This window comes from Silene latifolia, chromosome 6, assembly GCF_048544455.1.
Source record: "Silene latifolia isolate original U9 population chromosome 6, ASM4854445v1, whole genome shotgun sequence".
Lineage (NCBI taxonomy): Eukaryota > Viridiplantae > Streptophyta > Magnoliopsida > Caryophyllales > Caryophyllaceae > Silene > Silene latifolia.
Window position 1 is genome coordinate 14,212,873 of NC_133531.1, and position 22,916 is coordinate 14,235,788.

General features: G+C 44.6%; 1 protein-coding gene and 3 non-coding genes across 4 annotated transcripts; all 4 read right to left on the minus strand.

Moving 5' to 3' along the window:
- Positions 1 to 4,518: 4,518 nt before the first annotated feature.
- Positions 4,519 to 5,051, minus strand: LOC141587547 (uncharacterized). Its single transcript, XM_074409022.1, has 2 exons — positions 4,640 to 5,051; positions 4,519 to 4,535 (listed from the first exon to the last, which is right to left on the minus strand). Exons 1-2 carry the CDS (start codon positions 5,049 to 5,051, stop codon positions 4,519 to 4,521), a joined length of 429 nt encoding a protein of 142 aa, XP_074265123.1.
- A 943-nt stretch (positions 5,052 to 5,994) lies between these two features.
- On the minus strand, positions 5,995 to 6,096 carry LOC141589019 (small nucleolar RNA Z279/snoR105/snoR108). Its single transcript, XR_012519978.1, has one exon. It is a non-coding gene; the product is annotated as a small nucleolar RNA Z279/snoR105/snoR108 (small nucleolar RNA).
- Positions 6,097 to 6,999: 903 nt separating this feature from the next.
- LOC141589009 (small nucleolar RNA Z279/snoR105/snoR108) lies at positions 7,000 to 7,101 on the minus strand. Its single transcript, XR_012519970.1, has one exon. It is a non-coding gene; the product is annotated as a small nucleolar RNA Z279/snoR105/snoR108 (small nucleolar RNA).
- A 903-nt stretch (positions 7,102 to 8,004) lies between these two features.
- Positions 8,005 to 8,106, minus strand: LOC141589010 (small nucleolar RNA Z279/snoR105/snoR108). The gene has a single exon (XR_012519971.1). It is a non-coding gene; the product is annotated as a small nucleolar RNA Z279/snoR105/snoR108 (small nucleolar RNA).
- Positions 8,107 to 22,916: the final 14,810 nt, after the last annotated feature.

The window sequence follows — 22,916 nt, forward strand, 5'->3', positions numbered from 1 at the left end:
CAAAGCATGTATGATCATCATCAATGATGATTATATTGCTAATCATTTTGTTATGATGGGATAACATTGCAATTAGTCACACTAATCGCACTTTCGTATTGAAAAAAAAAGAGAATAAAAAAAGGTAGAAAAGTATTGACAATGAAAAACACGAGAAAAAAAATGAAGAATAGAAGATGGCAGAGAAAGACTTCGTAAAATGTAATGTTGTATTTCTTTTTATTTTTTGTTTTCTATTATTCTAGGGTTTGTATATGGGGGGAATGGATTTAGAATCATGAGGTGAAACTAAGGTATGAGATTCTAGGGGGTTGGGGTGGAATTAGAACCCCTTGGGTTTCTAACTCCATTCCAAAAGGGGCCAACCAAACATTAAAATGGATGAAATCCATTCTAATCCATTCCAAATGCTCCAACCAAACACCCCCTTAAATGATTCACAGGCGGCATAAGCAACGGACATAAATATTCTGATACCACAACCAATACATTATGCGATTTCAACATAAAGGAGCTCATTTTCAAAACATTGTTAGCTTTCGTATCATCGTTTACTATAAATCTACTATAAACTTTGACGCAACATTATTACAACTAAGATGAGCGACTCGATATGCAATTCTTCCACCGATTCTTTGCTCACTCTTCGGAAAGTTCTTCTGTTTTCTTTAGTACTAGAGAAACTTATATGACGAATATGCTTAATTTTTTACATGTATATGCATCTTATGTCCCATATTAGCAAATTTACTTTTTAATCATTTATTTATAAGACAATTAATTATCAAATTAATACTCATCTACAATAGGTGGGTAGCATTACAATTCAAAGATATTTGATCATTTACTATGACTTTCTTAGACAAATTAAAGTCTAGCCACCTGTCAAGGGTGGACTAGTTTTTTTCTTTTTTCTTTTAAAGCCAAATCGAAAACTTGCTCCATAGTTTTTTTTTTTTTTTTTTTTTTTTTTTTTTTTTTTTGACAGCGGTAAAGAAAGAGTTTTACATTCTAGTGGTACGGTTCACTAAACCGTACCTATAAGCTACAACATAAAACAATAGAGAACTATTACGAACATAAGCTAAAACATGGTAAGAATTGCATCGGTTAACATCGTGTTGATGGCGTAAGACGTAAGTCTGAACACGCACTTCAATATCTACCATATTCTCAAAAGGATGAGCAGCGCTGGCCAAAGGAAAACACCCATGCTTGGCTTTGAACTAGTACGAACATAAGCTAAAACATGGTAAGAATTGCATCGGTTAACATCGTGTTGATGGCGTAAGACGTAAGTCTGAACACGCACTTCAAAAACAATATTTACCACATTCTCAAAAGGATGAGCAGCGCTGGCCAAAGGAAAACACCCATGCTTGTTTGTCTTGATCGATGGAGCTTCGGAAAAATACCTGCAACAAGACCCAAAAAAGGGTCTCGGAGATTCATCTCCTTGGCTTTGAAAATCTTCCTCGTAAAACCAACGAGCCTCCACAACCTCATTTTTACTCGTCTTAAACGATACAACTTCAGAGAAATACCTGCAACAAGACCTAAAAAAGCGTCTCGGAGATTCATTCTCCTCGACTGTGATACACATCATCTGGAAACCAACGAGCCCCTTGACCCAACGAAAGAGAACAAAGTGCACTTACGCCCCAGGGGACGTAGAAAGAAAAGGCGGAAAACAGACCACAAAAATCTGTCTCCAAAGGAGAGCAAACTCCTACACTTTGGACCACACCCCTCGTTGACCAAAAACTCGTAGCTAAGAAATTCGAGTAAAAGAGTAGATAACAAAGGGAGAAACCACTTGAACATCCCCCTAACCAAAACCAACTCAGAGGACCGAAATGAGTTGGGCTCAACACAGACCCGATGCAAAATACCATTCATCCTAATTAACCCGGTGGTAAAGGGACAGGACACCCCAGACCAAGAGCTTATTATTTGAAAAAGCAAAAAACACACTAAGACGAAAAAACACGTTAGTCAAAGGAGACACCACTGCAACCGACCCAGCCAACAACACATCCAAAGGACCGAAACTCCACCCTACCAAGCAAGCCTCCACCGACTGACACCCACAGCTTTACTCCAAAAACGAATCCCACAGGCCATCAGAGAACAATCCGACAGACCCAACAAAACACGAACCACGAAAAAGAAGCTGAGACTCCAAATTCCACAACGAAACCCCAGGACCATCGGCTACATACTACAAAACCAATCCAGCCAACAACAAAAACCGACAACCCGAACCAGGATAAGGGACGAACAGTGGGGAAAGGGGCGAGGGGAAGGGGGAAACACCAAGAACGTCCCAAGACCACCACCACAGACCAAGAGAACACCAAAACGACGACCAGACCACGAAAAAACCACACCAATCGTGACAGACCAAACCCGACCCATAGGAAAACGGGAACACACAAGGACAGTGAAAAGGGCGAAACCTTGATTGGCCAGCATGTCCTTCGATGACAGGACAGGACAACGGAGGAACGGAACGACCTCAGCGCAACCACACCAAAAAACCGGTCTACCGGACGAACAAGACGGACACACAAACCGACACCATAAGGAGGAGTAAAAGCAAGCTCAGATCGGAACTCAGTGGAGGTGTATCGCCGGAAATAGGTTCAAGGAGGAACCCATTTCCAGCGATAGAGAAGTGGGAGCACGGGAGGATGTGTGTGGTTGGGGGTGGCGGCGGCTCAATCAAAAAATTAGTGTTTTTGTTGTTTTGGTTTTAGAGAGGGAAGAGAGGTGTTTACGGCTCCCTTGCTCCATAGTTTATGTAGAGAATAACCACCAAAACGGAGTAGTTACACGCTGAAATTAGAGTTTTGCGTATGATGCTCTTAGTTTAGGCAAGCGTGAGTTACTTTCGTATTGATCTAAAACAAAAAACTGTCTATCACAGATGGTGCCAATGGCGGGTTATTCTAGCTTCAGTGCATGACAATTCATGGACCTCCAAAACAGGGACGGACTCATGTAATAAATTTAATTAGAGAACTTAATTTTGCTACACCGAAAATTGTTTTTCATTGTTCCAAATAAAACTCGGTTATCAAACACTCCTTGATCCCAAACTTAGTAAATGGAACTCGGTAAAATAAAGACCTACAAATAGAATTTCTTCATTGTGGGTTTTTTTAACATAAATGGACTATAATATTTCTGTGTTACTAAAAAGTCAATTGCTCATAATATTATGGAACTCGGTACAAATAGAATTTCTTCATTGTGGGTTTTTTTTAACATAAATGGACTATAATATTTCTGTGTTACTAAAAAGTCAATTGCTCATAATATTATGGAACTCGGTAAAATAAATGGACTATAATATTTCTGTGTTACTAAAAACTGTGCAAAGAAGATTACTGCTTTGGAACCACCTGCTCCAAACTTTGATGACTTTCTCTACTGGAAATATACGGAGGATGGATCTTATTCGGCTAGATCAGGCTACTTTTTCCTTTGGTCATAGTCTTCAGCTGCCCGATGTATCCGCTCTTTTGTCCATAATTTTCCTTGGAAGCATGTGTGGCGGAAAGAGATATCACCTAAGCTCTCGCTTATGTTATGGCGAATTGCTCATAATATTATGCCTACAAAGGATAATTTGGTATCAAAACATGTACCAGCCGACTCCGTATGTCAACTATGTCTGGCATCCCCTGAAACAGAAGAACACTTATTTAGGTCCTGTGCAATTGTCCAGCATGTATGGAAGGCATCCGCTCTTGGGCTTAACGCCTTAGCTAACCCATCCATTTCATTTGTTACTTGGATTGCAGATTTTGTGAAATATCTTCATCGGCAATCTTTGGAGTCTAATCAAAAGTGGCTGGGAGTTTACTTTTGCTGTGTTCTTCAGGCCATCTGGACTACTCGGAACTCAGTGATCTTTCGGAATGCTATGGTCGAACCTGCATTTACTTGTCGACTTATTGAAGATCTACTGCAATCGCACATTCAAATATCTGAGGTACGTTCTACACATTTGAACTCCTCCAACGGATTAGTTCCGCCCTCTGTTGGTCTGAATCAATCAGGACTCCAACGGGATACGGTTTCAGTCTATGTTTCGACTCGACATGTCCCAAAAACCAATTGTTTCACCTGCTCATTATATAGTTCCGATTTGAACTGCTCCAAATCAAGTGTTGTACGTGCATCTTCATCGTTTGACGCTTCCACTAGAGCCCTTTTATGGGCTATGCGCCAAGCTCATTCTGTGGGGCTGTGTTCTGTTTGCTTTCGGGTAACTTGTTGTAAACTATCTGCAGTTCTGGCAACCTCTTTGCCAGTCCCAATTAGTGTGCGGAATTCCTTCCGAGAAATCCGTGCTTTGTTTGTAATCTATCCTTACTAGTCTGTAAGCCTGACAACAGGATATGTATGTGTAATAGTGGCTTTCTTTAATACAACAGGTTTATTATTGTCAAAAAAAAAAAAAGTCAATTGCAAAGTATTAAGATGGGAACATTATGGTGGCAAGACCAATTAATAGGCTAGATCGCCTGCAGAAATCGCCAGCAATTTTTAGTTTTCAATTATTTTTCTTGTTACCTTTTTTTGTTTAAAAAAAACTTACGATTTTAATTTATATCACAAATATCATTACCGGCTACAACGGCAAACTCCATCGGCAAATCAGACGTCCAGAAACGCTTACCAATATACCATGGTCTGGCATGCGCTAACGTATGTGCTAACTTATTTAGTTTCCTACTAATATCTTTAAAAACTACAAAATCGAAAGATAAACAAAGCCTTCTTATCTCGTTATAGATCACAAATAATTCACTTCTTCCGCATCTATTCTTCATCAAAGCTTCAACGACCCCAAGGCAATCGCTCCCGATGATAACTTTCCTCGACCCCATCCTCCTAGCTTCCTTTAACCCCAGCAATAGCGCCTCAGCTTCCGCCATAGCCACCTCTCTACACGTATCACGCTGTATCACCACTGCCCATTTTACCACACCTTCTGAATTTCGACTTACCGCACCCAATCCCACACTTACACTCTCCATTATCCCCGCATCCGTATTCACCTTCGACACTCATTGTCCCGGGTTTCCCCAGCTACTCTCCCGTTCCCCCTTATCCTTGCTTGGCTCCACCTTATCTTGCTTATAATCTTACCCATGTCCCATCTCTCGTCTTCAAACACCAACTTATTACGCTTCTCCCATAATACCCAACACGACGTTAGAAACACCACTCTCTACTTCTCCACCAACACCCTCATCGCCTACTCTATCCACTCCCTTACCCTCATCTCTCCACGACTAACATCCATCTCAATACCCACATCCTTCAATATCGCATCTCCCTATCCACAACCTCTAATAGCATGATAGCACGTTTCCGTACTACTATGGCAACGAGGGCATTTCAACAACTTCACTTCCCGGCCGATGTGCTATATTTGCTTTGGTTGGAATCACGTCATGGCAAAGTTGCCACATAAATGCCTTTATGCGCGGAATAACGGGCACACGCCAAATCAACTTCCACAACCAACCTTCATTTGTAAAATATGACTGCTCAATATCCGACTCTCCATCTTCCGCAAGCAGCTTATATCCAGACTTAACCGAGTATTCGCCATCTCTCTCACTATCCCAGACCCAATTATCCCTTATATCCTCACTAAGTCGTATACCCATAATCCTATCCGGTTTTTCATTAATGTCACTCGTGAAACTTTCCGCCCCAACTACAAATCACGGTTCCTAACTACAAATCCCGGTACCCTCTAATGCACATAAATTTAAATAATCGATAAAGACAAAAAGACGAGGAATAAAGTTTGTTATCAATCTATATTTTTTTAAAAAAATATTTCAACTGATGGTGATCAGTCTGAACGTTTTCAAAAGCTAAAATTTTTGAAATTAAATAACGAATTTTAAAATAGAATATGAAATGATTAATCAATTATTTTTTAAGTATAAGTTGTGTGCAGAAATAGGGATCAGATGGTATAAACGAGGGTGCCCAATTGTCGTAACCAGGCGGGGCGGGCACCCAAATCGCATAAAAGAGCAAGTAAATGACCACTCCTCATATCCCATTGTCTTGCTGAAGGATCATACTTCCATTAAATTTCAGCCTTGGTTTATATATCACTTTGCTAATACGGTACCTCTACCGTTGGCCGATGTGGGATGGATTTTTTCGGCTCTCCGCTTCCAAGTTACCTATTGCCGTTACGTCTACTCGAACTATCTAAGACTGTTGAAATGATGTATCCCTCTCTTATTAATTAGGCTTATGTAATTATCTTAATGTATTTCAATTTTTTGTAAAAAAATAAACAATACAAGTTACCGAGAACCACTTTGTATTAATCATATGTATAATGAGCACAAGAGTTAGCTGAATTGGCAAGAGCTATCTTACTCCAGCTATAAAGTTGGAGGTTCGATTCTACCCCGCAACATAAGTGCGCTAATCAAAGTTGCCACATAAATGCCTTTATGCGCGGAATAACGGGCACACGCCAAATCAACTTCCACAACCAACCTTCATTTGTGAAATATGACTGCTCAATATCCGACTCTCCATCTTCCGCAAGCAGCTTATATCCAGACTTAACCGAGTATTCGCCATCTCTCTCACTATCCCAGACCCAATTATCCCTTATATCCTCACTAAGTCGTATACCCATAATCCTATCCGGTTTTTTCATTAATGTCACTCGTGAAACTTTCCGCCCCAACTACAAATCACGGTTCCTAACTACAAATCCCGGTACCCTCTAATGCACATAAATTTAAATAATCGATAAAGACAAAAAGACGAGGAATAAAGTTTGTTATCAATCTATATTTTTTTAAAAAAATATTTCAACTGATGGTGATCAGTCTGAACGTTTTCAAAAGCTAAAATTTTTGAAATTAAATAACGAATTTTAAAATAGAATATGAAATGATTAATCAATTATTTTTTAAGTATAAGTTGTGTGCAGAAATAGGGATCAGATGGTATAAACGAGGGTGCCCAATTGTCGTAACCAGGCGGGGCGGGCACCCAACTCGCATAAAAGAGCAAGTAAATGACCACTCCTCATATCCCATTGTACTGCCTGAAGGATCATACTTCCATTAAATTTCAGCCTTGGTTTATATATCACTTTGCTAATACGGTACCTCTACCGTTGGCCGATGTGGGATGGATTTTTTCGGCTCTCCGCTTCCAAGTTACCTATTGCCGTTACGTCTACTCGAACTATCTAAGACTGTTGAAATGATGTATCCCTCTCTTATTAATTAGGCTTATGTAATTATCTTAATGTATTTCAATTTTTTGTAAAAAAATAAACAATACAAGTTACCGAGAACCACTTTGTATTAATCATATGTATAATGAGCACAAGAGTTAGCTGAATTGGCAAGAGCTATCTTACTCCAGCTATAAAGTTGGAGGTTCGATTCTACCCCGCAACATAAGTGCGCTAATCAAAGTTGCCACATAAATGCCTTTATGCGCGGAATAACGGGCACACGCCAAATCAACTTCCACAACCAACCTTCATTTGTGAAATATGACTGCTCAATATCCGACTCTCCATCTTCCGCAAGCAGCTTATATCCAGACTTAACCGAGTATTCGCCATCTCTCTCACTATCCCAGACCCAATTATCCCTTATATCCTCACTAAGTCGTATACCCATAATCCTATCCGGTTTTTCATTAATGTCACTCGTGAAACTTTCCGCCCCAACTACAAATCACGGTTCCTAACTACAAATCCCGGTACCCTCTAATGCACATAAATTTAAATAATCGATAAAGACAAAAAGACGAGGAATAAAGTTTGTTATCAATCTATATTTTTTTAAAAAAATATTTCAACTGATGGTGATCAGTCTGAACGTTTTCAAAAGCTAAAATTTTTGAAATTAAATAACGAATTTTAAAATAGAATATGAAATGATTAATCAATTATTTTTTAAGTATAAGTTGTGTGCAGAAATAGGGATCAGATGGTATAAACGAGGGTGCCCAATTGTCGTAACCAGGCGGGGCGGGCACCCAACTCGCATAAAAGAGCAAGTAAATGACCACTCCTCATATCCCATTGTACTGCCTGAAGGATCATACTTCCATTAAATTTCAGCCTTGGTTTATATATCACTTTGCTAATACGGTACCTCTACCGTTGGCCGATGTGGGATGGATTTTTTCGGCTCTCCGCTTCCAAGTTACCTATTGCCGTTACGTCTACTCGAACTATCTAAGACTGTTGAAATGATGTATCCCTCTCTTATTAATTAGGCTTATGTAATTATCTTAATGTATTTCAATTTTTTGTAAAAAAATAAACAATACAAGTTACCGAGAACCACTTTGTATTAATCATATGTATAATGAGCACAAGAGTTAGCTGAATTGGCAAGAGCTATCTTACTCCAGCTATAAAGTTGGAGGTTCGATTCTACCCCGCAACATAAGTGCGCTAATTCGAACTCAAACAAAATTTAACCATGTATAATGTAATGTAATACTAGTTTGAATGCTCGTGCGTTGCAACGGGGTAATAAACTTATTTATAATGCAAAAAAGAAAACGTTATAAGGGTTTAATATATACGTGGGTTAACTCTTATTTATAATCATATAATCATCATACCTTATACTAATCTTTCGACGTGGGACAATTCTATTATTTATATGTAATATATTCACCAAACTTGGATTATTTTTCTGATGTGGGACAATTCTACTATTTATACATAATATATATTCATCAAACCTGCATTATTTTTCAATGTGGGACAAATAACATACTCAAAATTACACTATCTTTTTTTCACTTAGTTCGACATCCAACCAGATCCCGAATACCGAATACGGACAATTGCTACTCATTATATCTAATAGTTATATTTAAATTTAATAATATGATCAAGTACTCTCCATTAATATTTGTACGTTGTTTTTCTTCAAAAAAAAAAAAATCATAATTGAGATACGGAAATTTTCCGTGGTACCCCTTAATTTTGTCAGATTTTCCATGTTACCCCTACTTTTAAGAATCTGCCTATGGTACCCTTGAGGTTCCATTTTTTTGCCCATGGTACCCCCTAATGTAAAGGTTATTAAATGGACGTTAAGTTTGATGGCGTGACAATAAAATAACAATTAAAAATAATCTCCCCTTTATTGTTTTATTGATACGAATATCTCTCTCTTTTAAATGAAAATATAATTAACTATATCATTATAATATTAGAAATTTCTCATGGTAACTTTGAACTTTGATAGATTACACATGATACCCCTAATTTTAGGTTTCTACAAATGGTACCCTTGTGTTTACATTTTTCTTTCTCAGAATACCATTTGACAACTTCCGTCATAAGCCCATTACTCTTATGACTTGGGGACGCCTTTTTCTTTTGTTATCTATAACACAAACACTTCATTATCTAATCCCTAAATCCATATTTTATTTAATAAACTAACATTTAATATCTCAATTACTCATCTAGTTACTCATAGGAGTAATAGCATTATGAAAAAAAGTAAACACAAGGGTATTATATGTAGAAACTTAAAATTAGAGGTATTATGTGTAATCCACCAAAATTCGAGGGTATCATGAAAAATTTCCGTTATAATACTGACCATTTTATCGCTCTTTCTCCCACCTAAAAAAATGTTACAACTTTAAAAATTTAACATTTAATTCAAGATTATGTTTAAAGTCTCTTATATAATAAATATACTTTGAGAGATTAATATATTTGGGGTGATACCTAAGTTCTAAGGATAAATCCTATTTATAATCATGGGATCACCTCAGCTTATGATAATCTTTTGATGTGGGACAATTCAACTATTTATACGTAATATATATTTACCACACCTACATTCTTTTTCAATGTGAGACGAATAACATATTTAAAAGTACACCATATTTTTTGAACCTAATTCGACATCCAACCCGATTTAATAATAAGTAAATACTATATTATCTATTAATATTCATACATTTGTTTTCTCCACAGTGGTATAAGCTTTATGCATAAATTCTACAAATCTAATGCAAATCTAATCCTTAGACTGTTGTTCATACCAAGCTTGGTACCCGATTAAACACAGCCTTACTTTGTAGTCATTGGTTTATACGGAGTAGTACACTTAAATTACAAGGTTATTATCCAACTACAATAGTTATTGGGCAAATAAAAGTCAAATAAATCGAAAACTTACTCCCTAGTGGGTTAAGAGAATAATCACCAAGACACAGTAGTTACTAACGGGGTCGTGTGGGAGTTTTTCGTGGCCCTGTACAGACTATGAAAACGGGGCCCTAATTTATTTCACTGAACAAAAAATTACTGATGGGGGCAATCAAAAGCACACGACACTCGCAACCTCGGTCTCGGCCAGCGCCATTTTCTTTTCCACATTTGATGCCCTTTACACATCCATGTGGAGGGGGGATACGGTACGGCCTGAGCAGAACCAAACCGAGGAAGAAGAAGCCGGGGAAGAAATTTTTACTTGCGCAGAATACGCTTAACACTCATCGAAGGTCCATACCACGGCATAGACTACGCTGGGGGCAAATTGATGGGGCATATTCTGCACCCGCTGACCGAGTCAACATATTGAGCAAGGTCAAAGCCAAAAGACAGCAAGTCAACGTATTAGACGACCCTAACCGACGGCTGTCGGCTGTCACTGGGTCTCGGCCCCGCAACTAGCCGCCGAGAGGCATATCCGCGTACTCACATCCAAGTCCCCTCGGCATGGAGTCAACCAGCCCAACCGGCCTGCCATGGGTCCCTCGGCCGAGGGTAGAACAGTCTTTTCACCTGCTAGCCACTTGGCCACTACGTGACAAAAGGTGAAAGTCTATAAATACTCCTCAATCCTCATTGAGAAAACGATCCACAATTCATCCCAAAAACTCACTATTAATCTGGTATAAACTCCCTTATCTCTCTACAATATACTTTGCCAAGTAACACACAACTTAATCTCTTTAAGTTTACTGACTTGAGCGTCGGAGTGAGTACGCTCGGTACCAAGCCGAGCCCTCAGTTTGTTCATCTTAAATAAGAAAGAGCGAAAGGAAGAGACAAGCGAAGACATCATTCAACAAGCTTACGTGGTCACAAATCCTGCTTCGGAATTACACCCGGAACAATTGGCGCCGTCTGTGGGGATCCATACTAAAAGCTGGTCACCTCTCTTACAAAAAAAAAAAAAAAAAAACAAAACCCACTCACCCACTCAGCAAGCTAAGAAGATGTCAAAACAACAAGAAATAATTGTGAGCGATGAAACTGCATTCTACCAGGATGACACGTTCCCTAATTCTGAGATCGGGCAGTCCCCCACCGGCCGAGTCATAGAGCCGGCGTACGGGATGCCAAGAGAGCCAGAAACACCGCTGCCCACCGGCCAAGTCACTGTCATGGGACATGTGGTCGATGCAGCCAAACTGAAGCTATTCCTGGACCTAATGGGTAGTCCGCCGATCACCCCTGCCGCAACGACGGTGACGGCAGCTGCACCCACAGGTGACCAGGGCCCATAAAGTTACCCCGAACAACTTGTCTGGGGTGATACAAGGAGCCGTGCATACTAGGACGCCGACGGAGCCCATGGTGCCAGTGGCAGACCTAAGTCCTTCCCTCACTCGCGGGAGGACAGCGTCGCCGCGACAACAACGAGGCCCGCCCCGAAGAAGTGAAAGAAGTCCGACTCTCCAAAGTCGGGCAACAAGGAGCCCTTCCCGCCAGATGGAGAGAAGCCGGACTAAGGTTGTGAGGAGCCGATCGCCGTGTGTCATTCGACACGTGGTCAGACAGCCCCTCAGTGCCTATGTCCTCGAAGTCTCCGTGCCGACCAAACTGAAGCTGCCGTCCCTATCATACAAAGGGGATAGCGACCCAACCGACCATGCCGAGGCTTTGAGTCGTACATGTCGGTATGGGAGCAGCCTGATGAGGTATGGTGCCGAGTCTTCCCAACAACCCTGCATGGGATGGCCCAGAGTTGGTACAAGGGGCTACCTAATGGTTCGGTATACTGCTACGCCGACCTAAGGGATAACTTCATAGCCCAGTACGCCTGCAACAAGAGAAGGGTCGTGGAGACATCGGATCTCCTCACTATCCGACAGGGGGAGGACGAGTCTCTACGAAGCTATGTGAAGAGGTTCGACGCAAAAGCTCAGCAGATCCGTGAGCTGAACACCGAACCGCGGCCTTCGACCGATGAAAGGCCTCCCGAAAGGCGATCTCAAAAATGAGCTGATCAAGTGCGAGGACCTCAACCTCGACTCCGCCAGAAAGATGGCCGACCGAGCCGTAAAGGTGGAGGATTACCACAAGACTTGGGTAGGCCACAGTGAAGCAGGGCACCCAGAAAGGAGGAGCCGCCGGGAGAATGTTGATGAAGGTCGCCGTGACGTGAATCGGTCACGGCCTGAGAGATTTAACAGGAAGCAGAACTCGGCGGGCGCCGGAGGGAGTTCGGGACCATACACCCAGAAGCGGTACAACAGTCTCACCCCCTGGTCAAATCACCGGCCGAGGTCTTTGCCCTAAGCAAGAATGAAGGGCAGAAATGGGCAAGGCCCCCCAAGGCGAGGGGGGACGGCGACATGAGCCAGTTTTGTGACTACCATGGCCATGCCGGCCATAAGACCGACAACTGTCGGCATCTGAAGAACGCCATCGAGGAGCTGATCCGAAAGGGGGCCCTCAGCAAGTATGTGGCTGGAGGCCCAGAAACAAGCTCCGACGGGGCGAATAGAAAATTAGTATTCCAGCGAATGGGAGTGATCCAGGTTGTCACCGGGGGGAACGAGAACGGTGGGTCAGCTAATGGGCACAAACGGCACCTGAATGAGCTATACCAAGCCATCAACTTTGTGCCTAAAACAGCGATCCCCGCTTCCACAATCCCCGATATAACCATTGGGAAGAAGGACTACGAGGGAGTCGTCGCTCCGCACAGCGACCCGCTTGTAGTCCACCTAGACATAGCCAACCACTTGGTCAAAAGGTGCACGATTGACACAGCGCCTACACAAACATCATGTTCGGAGTGCTATCTCAATCTCGGCACGAAGATTGAAGACCTAAGCCCCCGCACCCACCCGCTATACTGACTTCTCCGGGGCGGCCTTGTACCCCGGGGTCAATCGGGATCGCCGGTGATGTTTGGCCAAGCCGATGCGGCCAAGAACGTTTTATATGAGTTCGTGGTCATCGATGGTTCGTCTGCCTACAATGTTCTCATAGGCCGAGTCACTTTGAGCGAGGCCGATGCAGTGATGTCCATCCGGGCCCTGACATTGATGTATGTCTCGGACCGGGGGGAGGCGCAAAAGCTCGTCTCAAAGGACGAAAGAGACGAAATCGTCAATGTCCAAGTATCTGCCAGAGGGTGCAACATGCAATTCCTCAAAGTGGCGAAAAAAATCAGAGAAAGGGAATAGCCCATCCTTACAACAGAAGGGTGATCCGATGAGCACCAACAACGTCGGCATGGTCGAGGGAGCCGAGACCGAGGAAGTGGAAATTGACCCAGGACGCACCGTAACTATCGGTGTCGGCCTGGAGCCAAAATTCAAAGCCGATCTCGTAAACCTCCTGAGGAAGAACAAAGATGTCTTCGCATACTCAGCCGCGGAAATGCCAGGCGTGAGCCGGGAGGTGATCGTTCACAAGCTGAACGTACTCTCCACCGCTCGCCCTGTCAAGCAGAAGATGAGGAACTCCTCGGCCGAGAAAGATGAGGCCATCAAAGCCGAGGTAGACAAGTTATTAGAGGCGGGCTTTATCATGCCTTGTACTTACCCTGAGTGGCTAGCAAATGTTGTAATGGTGAGGAAGTCATCAGGGGCATGGAGGATGTGTGTAGATTTTACCAATCTTAATAAAGCGTGCCCTAAAGATTGTTATCCCTTGCCTCGAATAGATAGTTTAATTGACGCAACGGCAGGCTACACTATGCTAAGCCTGCTAGGCACGTTCTTAGGGTATCATCAGGTGTTCATGGCCGAAGAAGACATGCCTAAGTGCGCATTCATCACCGGTAACGGCACATACATGTATAAAATGATGCCGTTCGGTTTGAAAAACGCTGGCGCAACATACACTATGCTGGTGGACAAAGTGTTTCAAGATAAAAAAGGGCGAAACATCGAGGCTTACGTCGACGATGCTATTGTAAAAAGCAGGTCTGACAGCGAGCACTTGGCCGACTTGAGCGAAACATTTTGTTCACTAAGGAAATATAAGATGAAGCTTAACCCAATGAAATGCAACTTCGGTGTCCGGGCCGGCAAGTTCCTCGGCGTGCTTGTTAGCGCCAGGGGAATTGATGCCAATCCAGAGAAAGTCGAAGCGATACTAGACCTGCCGGAGCCGAGAAATCGAAAAGAGGTTATGACGCTGACCGGGAGAATGGCGGCTCTTGCCCGCTTCATCTCTCGGTCGGCCGACAAGATCACTCCGTTCTTTACGGTGCTGAAAGGGAATAAAGACTTTAGCTGGGGGGAGCAACGAGCACGACTTTCGTGCAACTGATAGCTCACCTTCTGACACTGCCGACCCTGTCCAGGCCAATGCTGGGGGAGACGCTATATCTATATTTAGCAGTTACCTCGGCCACGGTCAGTGCCGTAATCGTCCGGGAAGAAAACAAGCAGCAGCACCCAATCTACTTTATTAGCCATACACTGCTGGCCGCCGAAAGAAATTACCCACTGATTGAAAAAGCGGCCTTCGCCGTCGTCGTTGCCGCAAGGAAGTTAAAACCCTACTTCGACGCACATCCCGTGACGGTCTTAACCGACCAGCCATTGGAGAAAGCCTTAGAAAAATTCGAAAAATCCGGCCGACTTATCAAATGGGCAGTGGAGCTATCCGGCCGGCATTCAAGACAAGCCGAGGCCTTCGATAAAGGGGCAAGCACTTGCAGACTTCTTAGCCGAGTGCACATACCAAGAAGAATCACATCCCGGTGTGTGGGAAGTATACACCGACGGGTCCTCCACGGCAAACGGCTCAGAGCGGCATCCTTATCACCAGCCCTAACGGGGACGAGTTTGAGTACGCCTTGAAGTTTACCTTCTCGGCCTCAAACAACGAATCCGAATATGAGGCGGTGATAACTGGAGTCGAGTTAGCTAGAGCTGCCGGGGCGGAGCATATTGTGTTGAAGACAGATTCACTCCTAGTGACCAATCAAATCAGAGGAGAGTATGAGGCTAGAGACGACGGGATGGTGAGATACCTGGAAAGGGTCAACGCTGACACTGCAAAATTGAAATCTTTCCAAATACAGTGCATCCCCAGGTCTGAGAACAACCGAGCCGACGCTCTCTCAAAACTTACCAGTTCAAGCATCAAGAATGTCAGTCGAACCGTCTTTGGTGGATATCGGGAATGCTAAAAGCATCACCGAGACCGTTGGCATGGTGGGCGACATCGAGACGACGTGGATGACTCCGATAATGAAATACAAACTAACAAAAGAGTTACCGGAGGACCGCAGTCTCTCTCAGAAGATAAAGAGGATCGCCGCAAGGTACTTGGTGTTCGAAGGAGAACTATACAGAAGGTCCGTGATAAGACCACTTTTGAAATGTGTCGGCCCAGCCGACACGGAGCTCATACTGACAGAGATTCACGAAGGCATCTGTGGACATCACATGGGGGCAAGAACGCTAGCCCACAAAGCTCTCCGAGCCGGCTACTTCTAGCCTACCATGCTTGAGGATTCCAGAGCTAAGACCAAGAAGTTCAAGAATTGTCAGATGCATGCTCCGGTGATACACGCACCTTCCCGAGACTTGCAACCAGTACTTAGCCCCCTACCATTTGCACAGTGGGGGATGGATTTATTAGGGCCATTTCCGACGGCCTCCGGAGGAAGGAAGTACCTAATCGTCGCCGTTGACTACTTCACCAAATGGGTCGAGGCTGTCGCGGTACCTGCCAAGACCACGGCGGCCGTAAGAAAGGTGATTTGGGAGAATGTCATAACTCGATTTGGGATGCCCCAAGTCATGGTATTTGACCACGGCCGAGAGTTTTGGAGCGACATGGTAATGAACTGGTTGGAGGAGCTCGGTATCAAATTTGCATACTCCTCCGTCTGCCACCCTCAGAGCAACGGGCAGGCGGAAGCAGCTAATAAAACAATCCTAAACGGGCTGAAAAAGAAGGTTGAAGATCTAAAGGGAAGGTGGGCTGATGAACTACCCGACGTCCCGTGGTCCCTTAGAACCACGGAGAAAGAAGCAACGAGGTACAGTCCATTCCACCTTGTCTATGGATCTGAGGCCGTCCCCGCCAATTGGCGGTGGTGCCGACATTCGTAACGCAAACCTTTGACCCAGTCGAAAATGAGGAAGGCCTGAGAGCCTCCCTAGACCTGGTCGAAGAAAGTCGAGACACGGCACGGCTCAACTTGGCAGTCTATCAAAACCGAATGAGAAGAGTATACAACCGAAGGGTCCACAAAGGGGACTTAAGAGTAGGAAATCTAGTCCTAAGAAAGTCGGCCACAACAAACAAAGGAAACATCCATGGTAAAATGACGGCCAACTGGGAAGGACCCTACAAGGTGGTTGAAGAAATGAGGCCGGGAACATACCGGCTGACAGACATGGAGGGTGTTCCTCTAATGAGCCATTGGAACACAGACAACCTAAGGAAATACTTCGTATAGCGGCGGAGGTGTCCGAGACCATTGTGGGCACCCCAACGCTTGATTATACCTTATGAAGAGTGATCCAAGTTTTTCATCAAAATGCTTGTCCCCTCCGAAGTCACTACCAAAGTAGACGCCGAGGCCAAAGCCGGGCAGTCACTACCAAAGTATAAGAGCGTATAAGTACAGTTGAGACGCAAATCTGACTGCCCCGGCCAATCCGGGAGTGGCAGAGGAAGCGATCAATATGTCTATAGATACGGAAAGCAGTCGAACCGTAAACTCGATTGCCTCGGCCAAAGCCGGGAGTGACGAGGGAAACGCGATTTGCCAATAGCAGTTGATACTCGCGAGAGCGACCAACATGCTTAGGAACGTATAAGTACAGTTGAGAAACGCAAATCTGACAGCCTCGGCCAATCCGGGAGTGGCAGAGGAAGCGATCAATATGTCTACAGATACGAACGCTGTCGAGCCGTAACCTCGATTGCCTCGGCCAAAGCCGGGAGTGACGGGGACACAACGACCGATACGCTAACATGTTCACAACGGCGGTTGGGAAGCGCAAATCTGACGCCTCGGCCAGACCGAGAGTGAAGGAGGAAGCGACCGACATGCCAACATGTTTAAAAACGTTTAAGTACAGTTGAGATACGCATTCTAACTGCCTCGGCCAAGCCGAAGGTAAAAACGAAAAAAGCGCTCAATTAAAAACGTAAGAAGACAACTGAATGAAGGATTGTGATCAAAGCCCCGGCCAAGCCGAGGGCAAATAAACAAACTTTATTAAAAATGTTTACAGGTGAGGAAAAATGAAGTCGACGGCCGTCCCCATAGGGATAGCCTAAACACAACCTACCAAAGTTTAACAAAAAGACAAAAGGTACAACAAAAGGTTACAGACATAAGACTTTAAGCGCCAAAAGGATGGCAGGGAGGAAAGGCTCAATAGTTGGGCCCCGAATAGCTGTAGCTGTCTGAAGGGCCGGGTGAATCTGGTGACGACCGCCCGTCTCCTTATGCTTGTTTCTGCTTGCCACCGGCAGCAGTAGCAGCATCACCATCGGTGGGCGGCGCAGAGGAGAGTTTGGCAGCTTCACTTGCCTTGGCCCTCTCAGCCTCCTCTCTGGCCTCCTTCACCTTAACATCCCAGGCCGCCTTCTCCGCAGCCTCCTCAGCGGCCTTCGCCGCCTTTGCCTTCTCCGCAGCCTTTGCCTCCGCAACAGCGGCCTTCTCATCCAGAAGCCGGTCAAACTCTTGCCACGGGAAGTTGCCTTCTGGAAGGAGCTCTTTGATCACATCCCTGGTAGCATCTTCAGCTTGGTCCCGGTACTGGGCACACATGTCAGGGATGATGACGGTCTTCAATGTCCTTCTCCCTCTGAAGAAGGATAGCCTTGGTGTTCTTGTGCTCCTTCGCCTCAGCCGAATGCAGAGTCTTCCATCTCTGCTTCTGCCCAACCACGGCGTTATAGCCGCCCTCAAATTTGGCTTTCTCCTCCCGCAGCTTGGCGACGTCAGCCTCCGCAGCCTCAGCCTTGGCTCTCTCGGCTAGGACCGCCTTATCAGCTTCCTCCTTAAGCTTTCGCTCAGCAAGGAAGTCCTTCATGGCGGCCTGGAAGTCTTTCTTCGACTTCTCGGCCTCCTTCTTAGAGGGAGCAAGCTCGAGCCTAAGCCGTTCAAGCGCAGGGGCAGCTTCAGCCATGACCTTTTCTTGCTCCATAATGTGAGCGCCGGCTAGTTCAACCCACTTCGCCAGCCTCTTGGATAACCTTATACCTTCCGCCCTAAGCTGGGCGGGGGAAGGCTTCAGGGATGAGGAGTCGACGGTGACATTATGATCACCCGTCTGCGCAGGCTGCTTCTCCAATTGCCGTTCAGTGAGAGCGACAGCCGGCGGCGGCTGATCTACAAAAATCCAGACAAAGCATCCATGTCAACATTCATTGACATGTCAGAAAGCCTGTCATCAGGAATGCCTAATGAACCTGCTAAATCCGAGCCGTAGGTTAGATCCGTACCAGCCTTGGCCTTCTTGGTTGGAGGGCCAGCTGACCCCTTTTCTTTCCCGGCCTCGATAATAGCAGCAGCGGCAGACGTTGCCTCTTTTCTCTTATTTGAAGGAGGAGGACCCTCCACAACAGTGACCTCCTATTCAACATCGACGACCACCCGCTCCTTTTGGACTACGGGGATTGAAGATTGAGCTGGAGTTGACGCCGTTGCCGCCGTAGACGTTGTCTTTGGTCTCCGGCGCGGCACGTTACCAGCAATCTGCGCTTGAGCCGCCGCCACATCCAGTGCCTTCAACTGCTGCTCCATAAGTTCGTGAGGGGCCGGTCTGCGATCACGCGGCGCGGCCTTAGGATGCAGCTCAACGACTCTCCTATTCTCGTCAAGTCCCAACCTCTTGAGGACGGAGACAAGCAGTTCCGGGCCAAATCGGGCTGCAAAAGAAACGAAGCAGGAGTTAAGCAAAAGAAATAAATCAAGGTTCAAATACAGAAACATAAAAAGCAAAGATGGGCCTCACACCGACCCCACTCACCCTGGCCGAGGGCTGGTATGAGGCCGACGTGGCAGAGCAGCTCATCCTGAAGAACAATCTGCGTCGGGGCCATCCATCCCTTCGGCGTGCCATCCTTCTCAGCCTCAAACAGCCTCATTGCCCGCGTTTCGTCCTCATTAAGATAGACCCTGCTGGCGTCCATCTTAAGCTTACTCCGGGAGACATATTTGTTATGCTCCCCTTGATTCTCACACCGCAAATTGACGCGGCTCTGAAAGGACCGGGGCAGCGAGTAGTCCTCCGGAACCTCAACGTATGCCCACCGCCCCTTTCAGTCCTTGCAAGATGTCAACTTGGAAACGGTGATATAACCAGCCTCGGTCTGTATGCTATACCACCCCGTGCCACCTAGGGTAGTCTGCCGAAGATGGTGGAGCCGGCGGAATAGGTTCACCGTTGGGGCCTCCCCTTTAAAAAGACACAACCATACAAAGCCAATAATCGTCCTGATGGCCAACGGATGCAGTTGGGCCACGGCGACATTCATGGCTTTAATTATGGCAGCAACGTATTCATTCAGAGGAAACCGGAGCCCATACTCCAGGTGTCTGATGTATACGCCGATACAACCCTCTGGAGGGCAACAGACGGCCTGACCCTCCTCAGGGATAACAATTTTATACCCCCTGCCAAAGGAGAAATGGTCTTCAAAAAGATCAGAATCGGAGCAACTAGCGAACTTGTTCGTCCAGGCACGATCAGGACTGATCGAACAGGCGTCGCCGTACCACGAGAAATGCGGCCTCTTTACGACAAAAGGGGTCGCCTCATCATCGTCATCATCAAAACCCTCCAAAAATTGCTCATCAATTTCAGGAGAAAGCGGCTTGGGACCTCCAAACCCTATCGGGGTGAGAACCAGTGCCTCATCTTCATCAGGACGCGACGGTTCGCCCCCGTAGAGAGGTATCTTGGGTTGAGCATCCGCAGAAGACATAGTGACAACAAAAACTTAACAATTAAAAGTTGGAAAAATTTGTTTGTTTACCTTGGAAAAAGTGCTACGCCGAGTAACGCTTTGAAGACTAGAGAGAAATTCCTTCAAAAAAAACTAAGAGATGGGAAATTTTTTGAGAAAATGAAGTTTGATGGCCAAAAAACGGGGCACACTGCTCTATTTATAGAGCAAAGCCCATGAAGCGGACCAATCAGGGCAAAGCCCATGAAACGTCCACCAATCAAGGCCAAGCCACGTGTCAAGCATGCAGCCACGGAATGTCAATCGACATACAGTTACCAAACTTCTTCGACACGCTCCTTGGTATCTGCTTGCTAACGGCCAGCTGATCAACAAAGCAAAGACAGCACCGGCCGGGGGCAATCAAAAGCACACGACACCCCCAACCTTGGTCTCGGCCAGTGCCATTTTCTTTTCCACATCGGATGCCCATTACACATCCATGTGGAGGGGGGATATGGTACGGCCTGAACAGAACCAAGCCGGGGAAGATGTTAAACTTGCGCAGAATACGCTCAACACTCATCGAAGGTCCATACCACGGCATAGACTACGCTGGGGGCAAATTGATGGGGCATATTCTGCACCCGCTGACCGAGTCAACATATTGAGCAAGGTCAAAGCCAAAAGACAACAAGTCAACGTATTAGACAACCTAACCAACGCAGCCTGTCGGCCTGTCACTTGGGTCTCGGTCCCGGCAACTAGCCGGCCGAGAGGCATATCCGCGTACTCACATCCAAGTCCCCTCGGCATGGAGTCAACCAGGCCAGCCGGTCTGCCATGGGTCCCTCGGCCGAGGGTAGAACAGTCTTTCCACCTGCTAGCCACTTGGCCACTTGGCCACTACGTGACAAAAGGTGAAAGTCTATAAATACTCCTCAATCCTCATTGAGAAAACGATCCACAATTCATCCCAAAAACTCACTATTAATCTGGTATAAACTCCCTTATCTCTCTACAATATACTTTGCCAAGTAACACACAACTTAATCTCTTTAAGTTTACTGACTTGAGCGTCGGAGTGAGTACGCTCGGTACCAAGCCGAGCCCTCAGTTTGTTCATCTTAAACAGGAAAGAGCGAAAGGAAGAGACAAGCGAAGACATCATTCAACAAGCTTACGTGGTCACAAATCCTGCTCCGGAATTACACCCGGAACAATTACAAAGATGGAGTTTTTTCATTCACATAAAATCATTCCTTTATAGCCTATATATACATAAAATTAATTTGATCATAAATTCGTAATTTTGTCAAAAACTGAGAAATATTGAAATGGAACTAATGATTTATGGAAATTGGGAAGAAGTGAGGAAATTAGATGAATAAAAATTTAGAAAATAGAAAGTTAACCTCTTTTTTTTTTCTCAAAATATGATTGATTGATTGATTGAAGATAAGAGAGAAATATGGAAATAAAGAAGGTTTATGTTGCGAAGAGGAATGATCAGCAGTGAAGTTTAATTGCATTTTTTTCCCTTCTCGGCTCCAAATTTTTAGGGGCCCTACCTGTTCAATTGAACAGGTTATATCTGCTTAAAGACGCCCTGATTACTAAGCTAAGAAATTAGAGTTTTGCGTATGAGATATATATGCTCCTAATAACCTAGACTATCTAGCATAGATGACTGGGTGTCCAGTGTCCTAGCTTGAGTGCATGATACTTTAAGGACCTAGTTTACTCTACTACATTAGTAGTTTGCTCCTATGGAATATTCCACTTCCCTGGCGTCAAATCCCCGACTCCACTCGAGTAACATAACACGACCTAGTGTTTTAGCTGATGAAATGATAAAACTCATTGTTGTATCTTGAAGTAGATGAAATGAAAGATAATATATCGCAGGGAGTTCAACATCTGTACAAATGAATTATATTTTTTTCTTGGCAGCCGTAAAAAATAGACAGTGATAAAAACACACAGAGTTCTACTACGACGAGACAAAATGGTTTTCACAACAACATATTCACTACACACTCTCTTTACTGCCAACCATTGACCGGGACGACTGCGCTGCAATACCCGACGCAACTCCTGTCAGTAAAAAATGCCATTGAGAGTACTCACATAGCAAGTCGCAATGGCAGCTAAGGAGAGGACGACAACGTTGACTACGAGGTCTTGGAGGCGGAACCTGGGGCAACTTGTAAGGAGATTAAGACAGCGTACTGGAGGCTTGTGAGATCCCTTCATCCTCATGTTACTGGTGTGCATTGTGCTCCTGAATTTATCCTTATCAATCAGGCTTATGTCACCTTGTCGGATTCTGATTTGATAGCTGATTATGATCACACGTCGTTGTATAGTGCATCAATCTCCTTGCGCATGCAACGTTGTCATATTCAAGGTTTACGGGCTATAAGTCGCGTTCTTGGGAGACCGACCAGTGAAGGTAGATCTACGATGTACTGTAGATTCCAACATTTGTGTGTATATATAGTCAATAACCTTTGTGTTCAAGTCTCTTTTTTAACTACGGAGTATATAATAAACTTAAGAGTGCATACTTCGGTACCACCAACTCATAATTCTGACATCGAAGTCCCATATCAGGCAATTATATTACCATTAACACGTTTTTAACGATCAATCCTTCGTCTTTATTTGCCCAACTACAAAAGTTGGGTAGCCATATAAACTTATATACACAAATTCTCATCCAGCAAGACTA

What these genes read in the sequence shown, in the direction of transcription:
- LOC141587547 (XM_074409022.1), bottom strand. Translation starts at nt 5,051, where the DNA reads ATGGAGAGTGTAAGTGTGGGATTGGGTGCGGTAAGTCGAAATTCAGAA.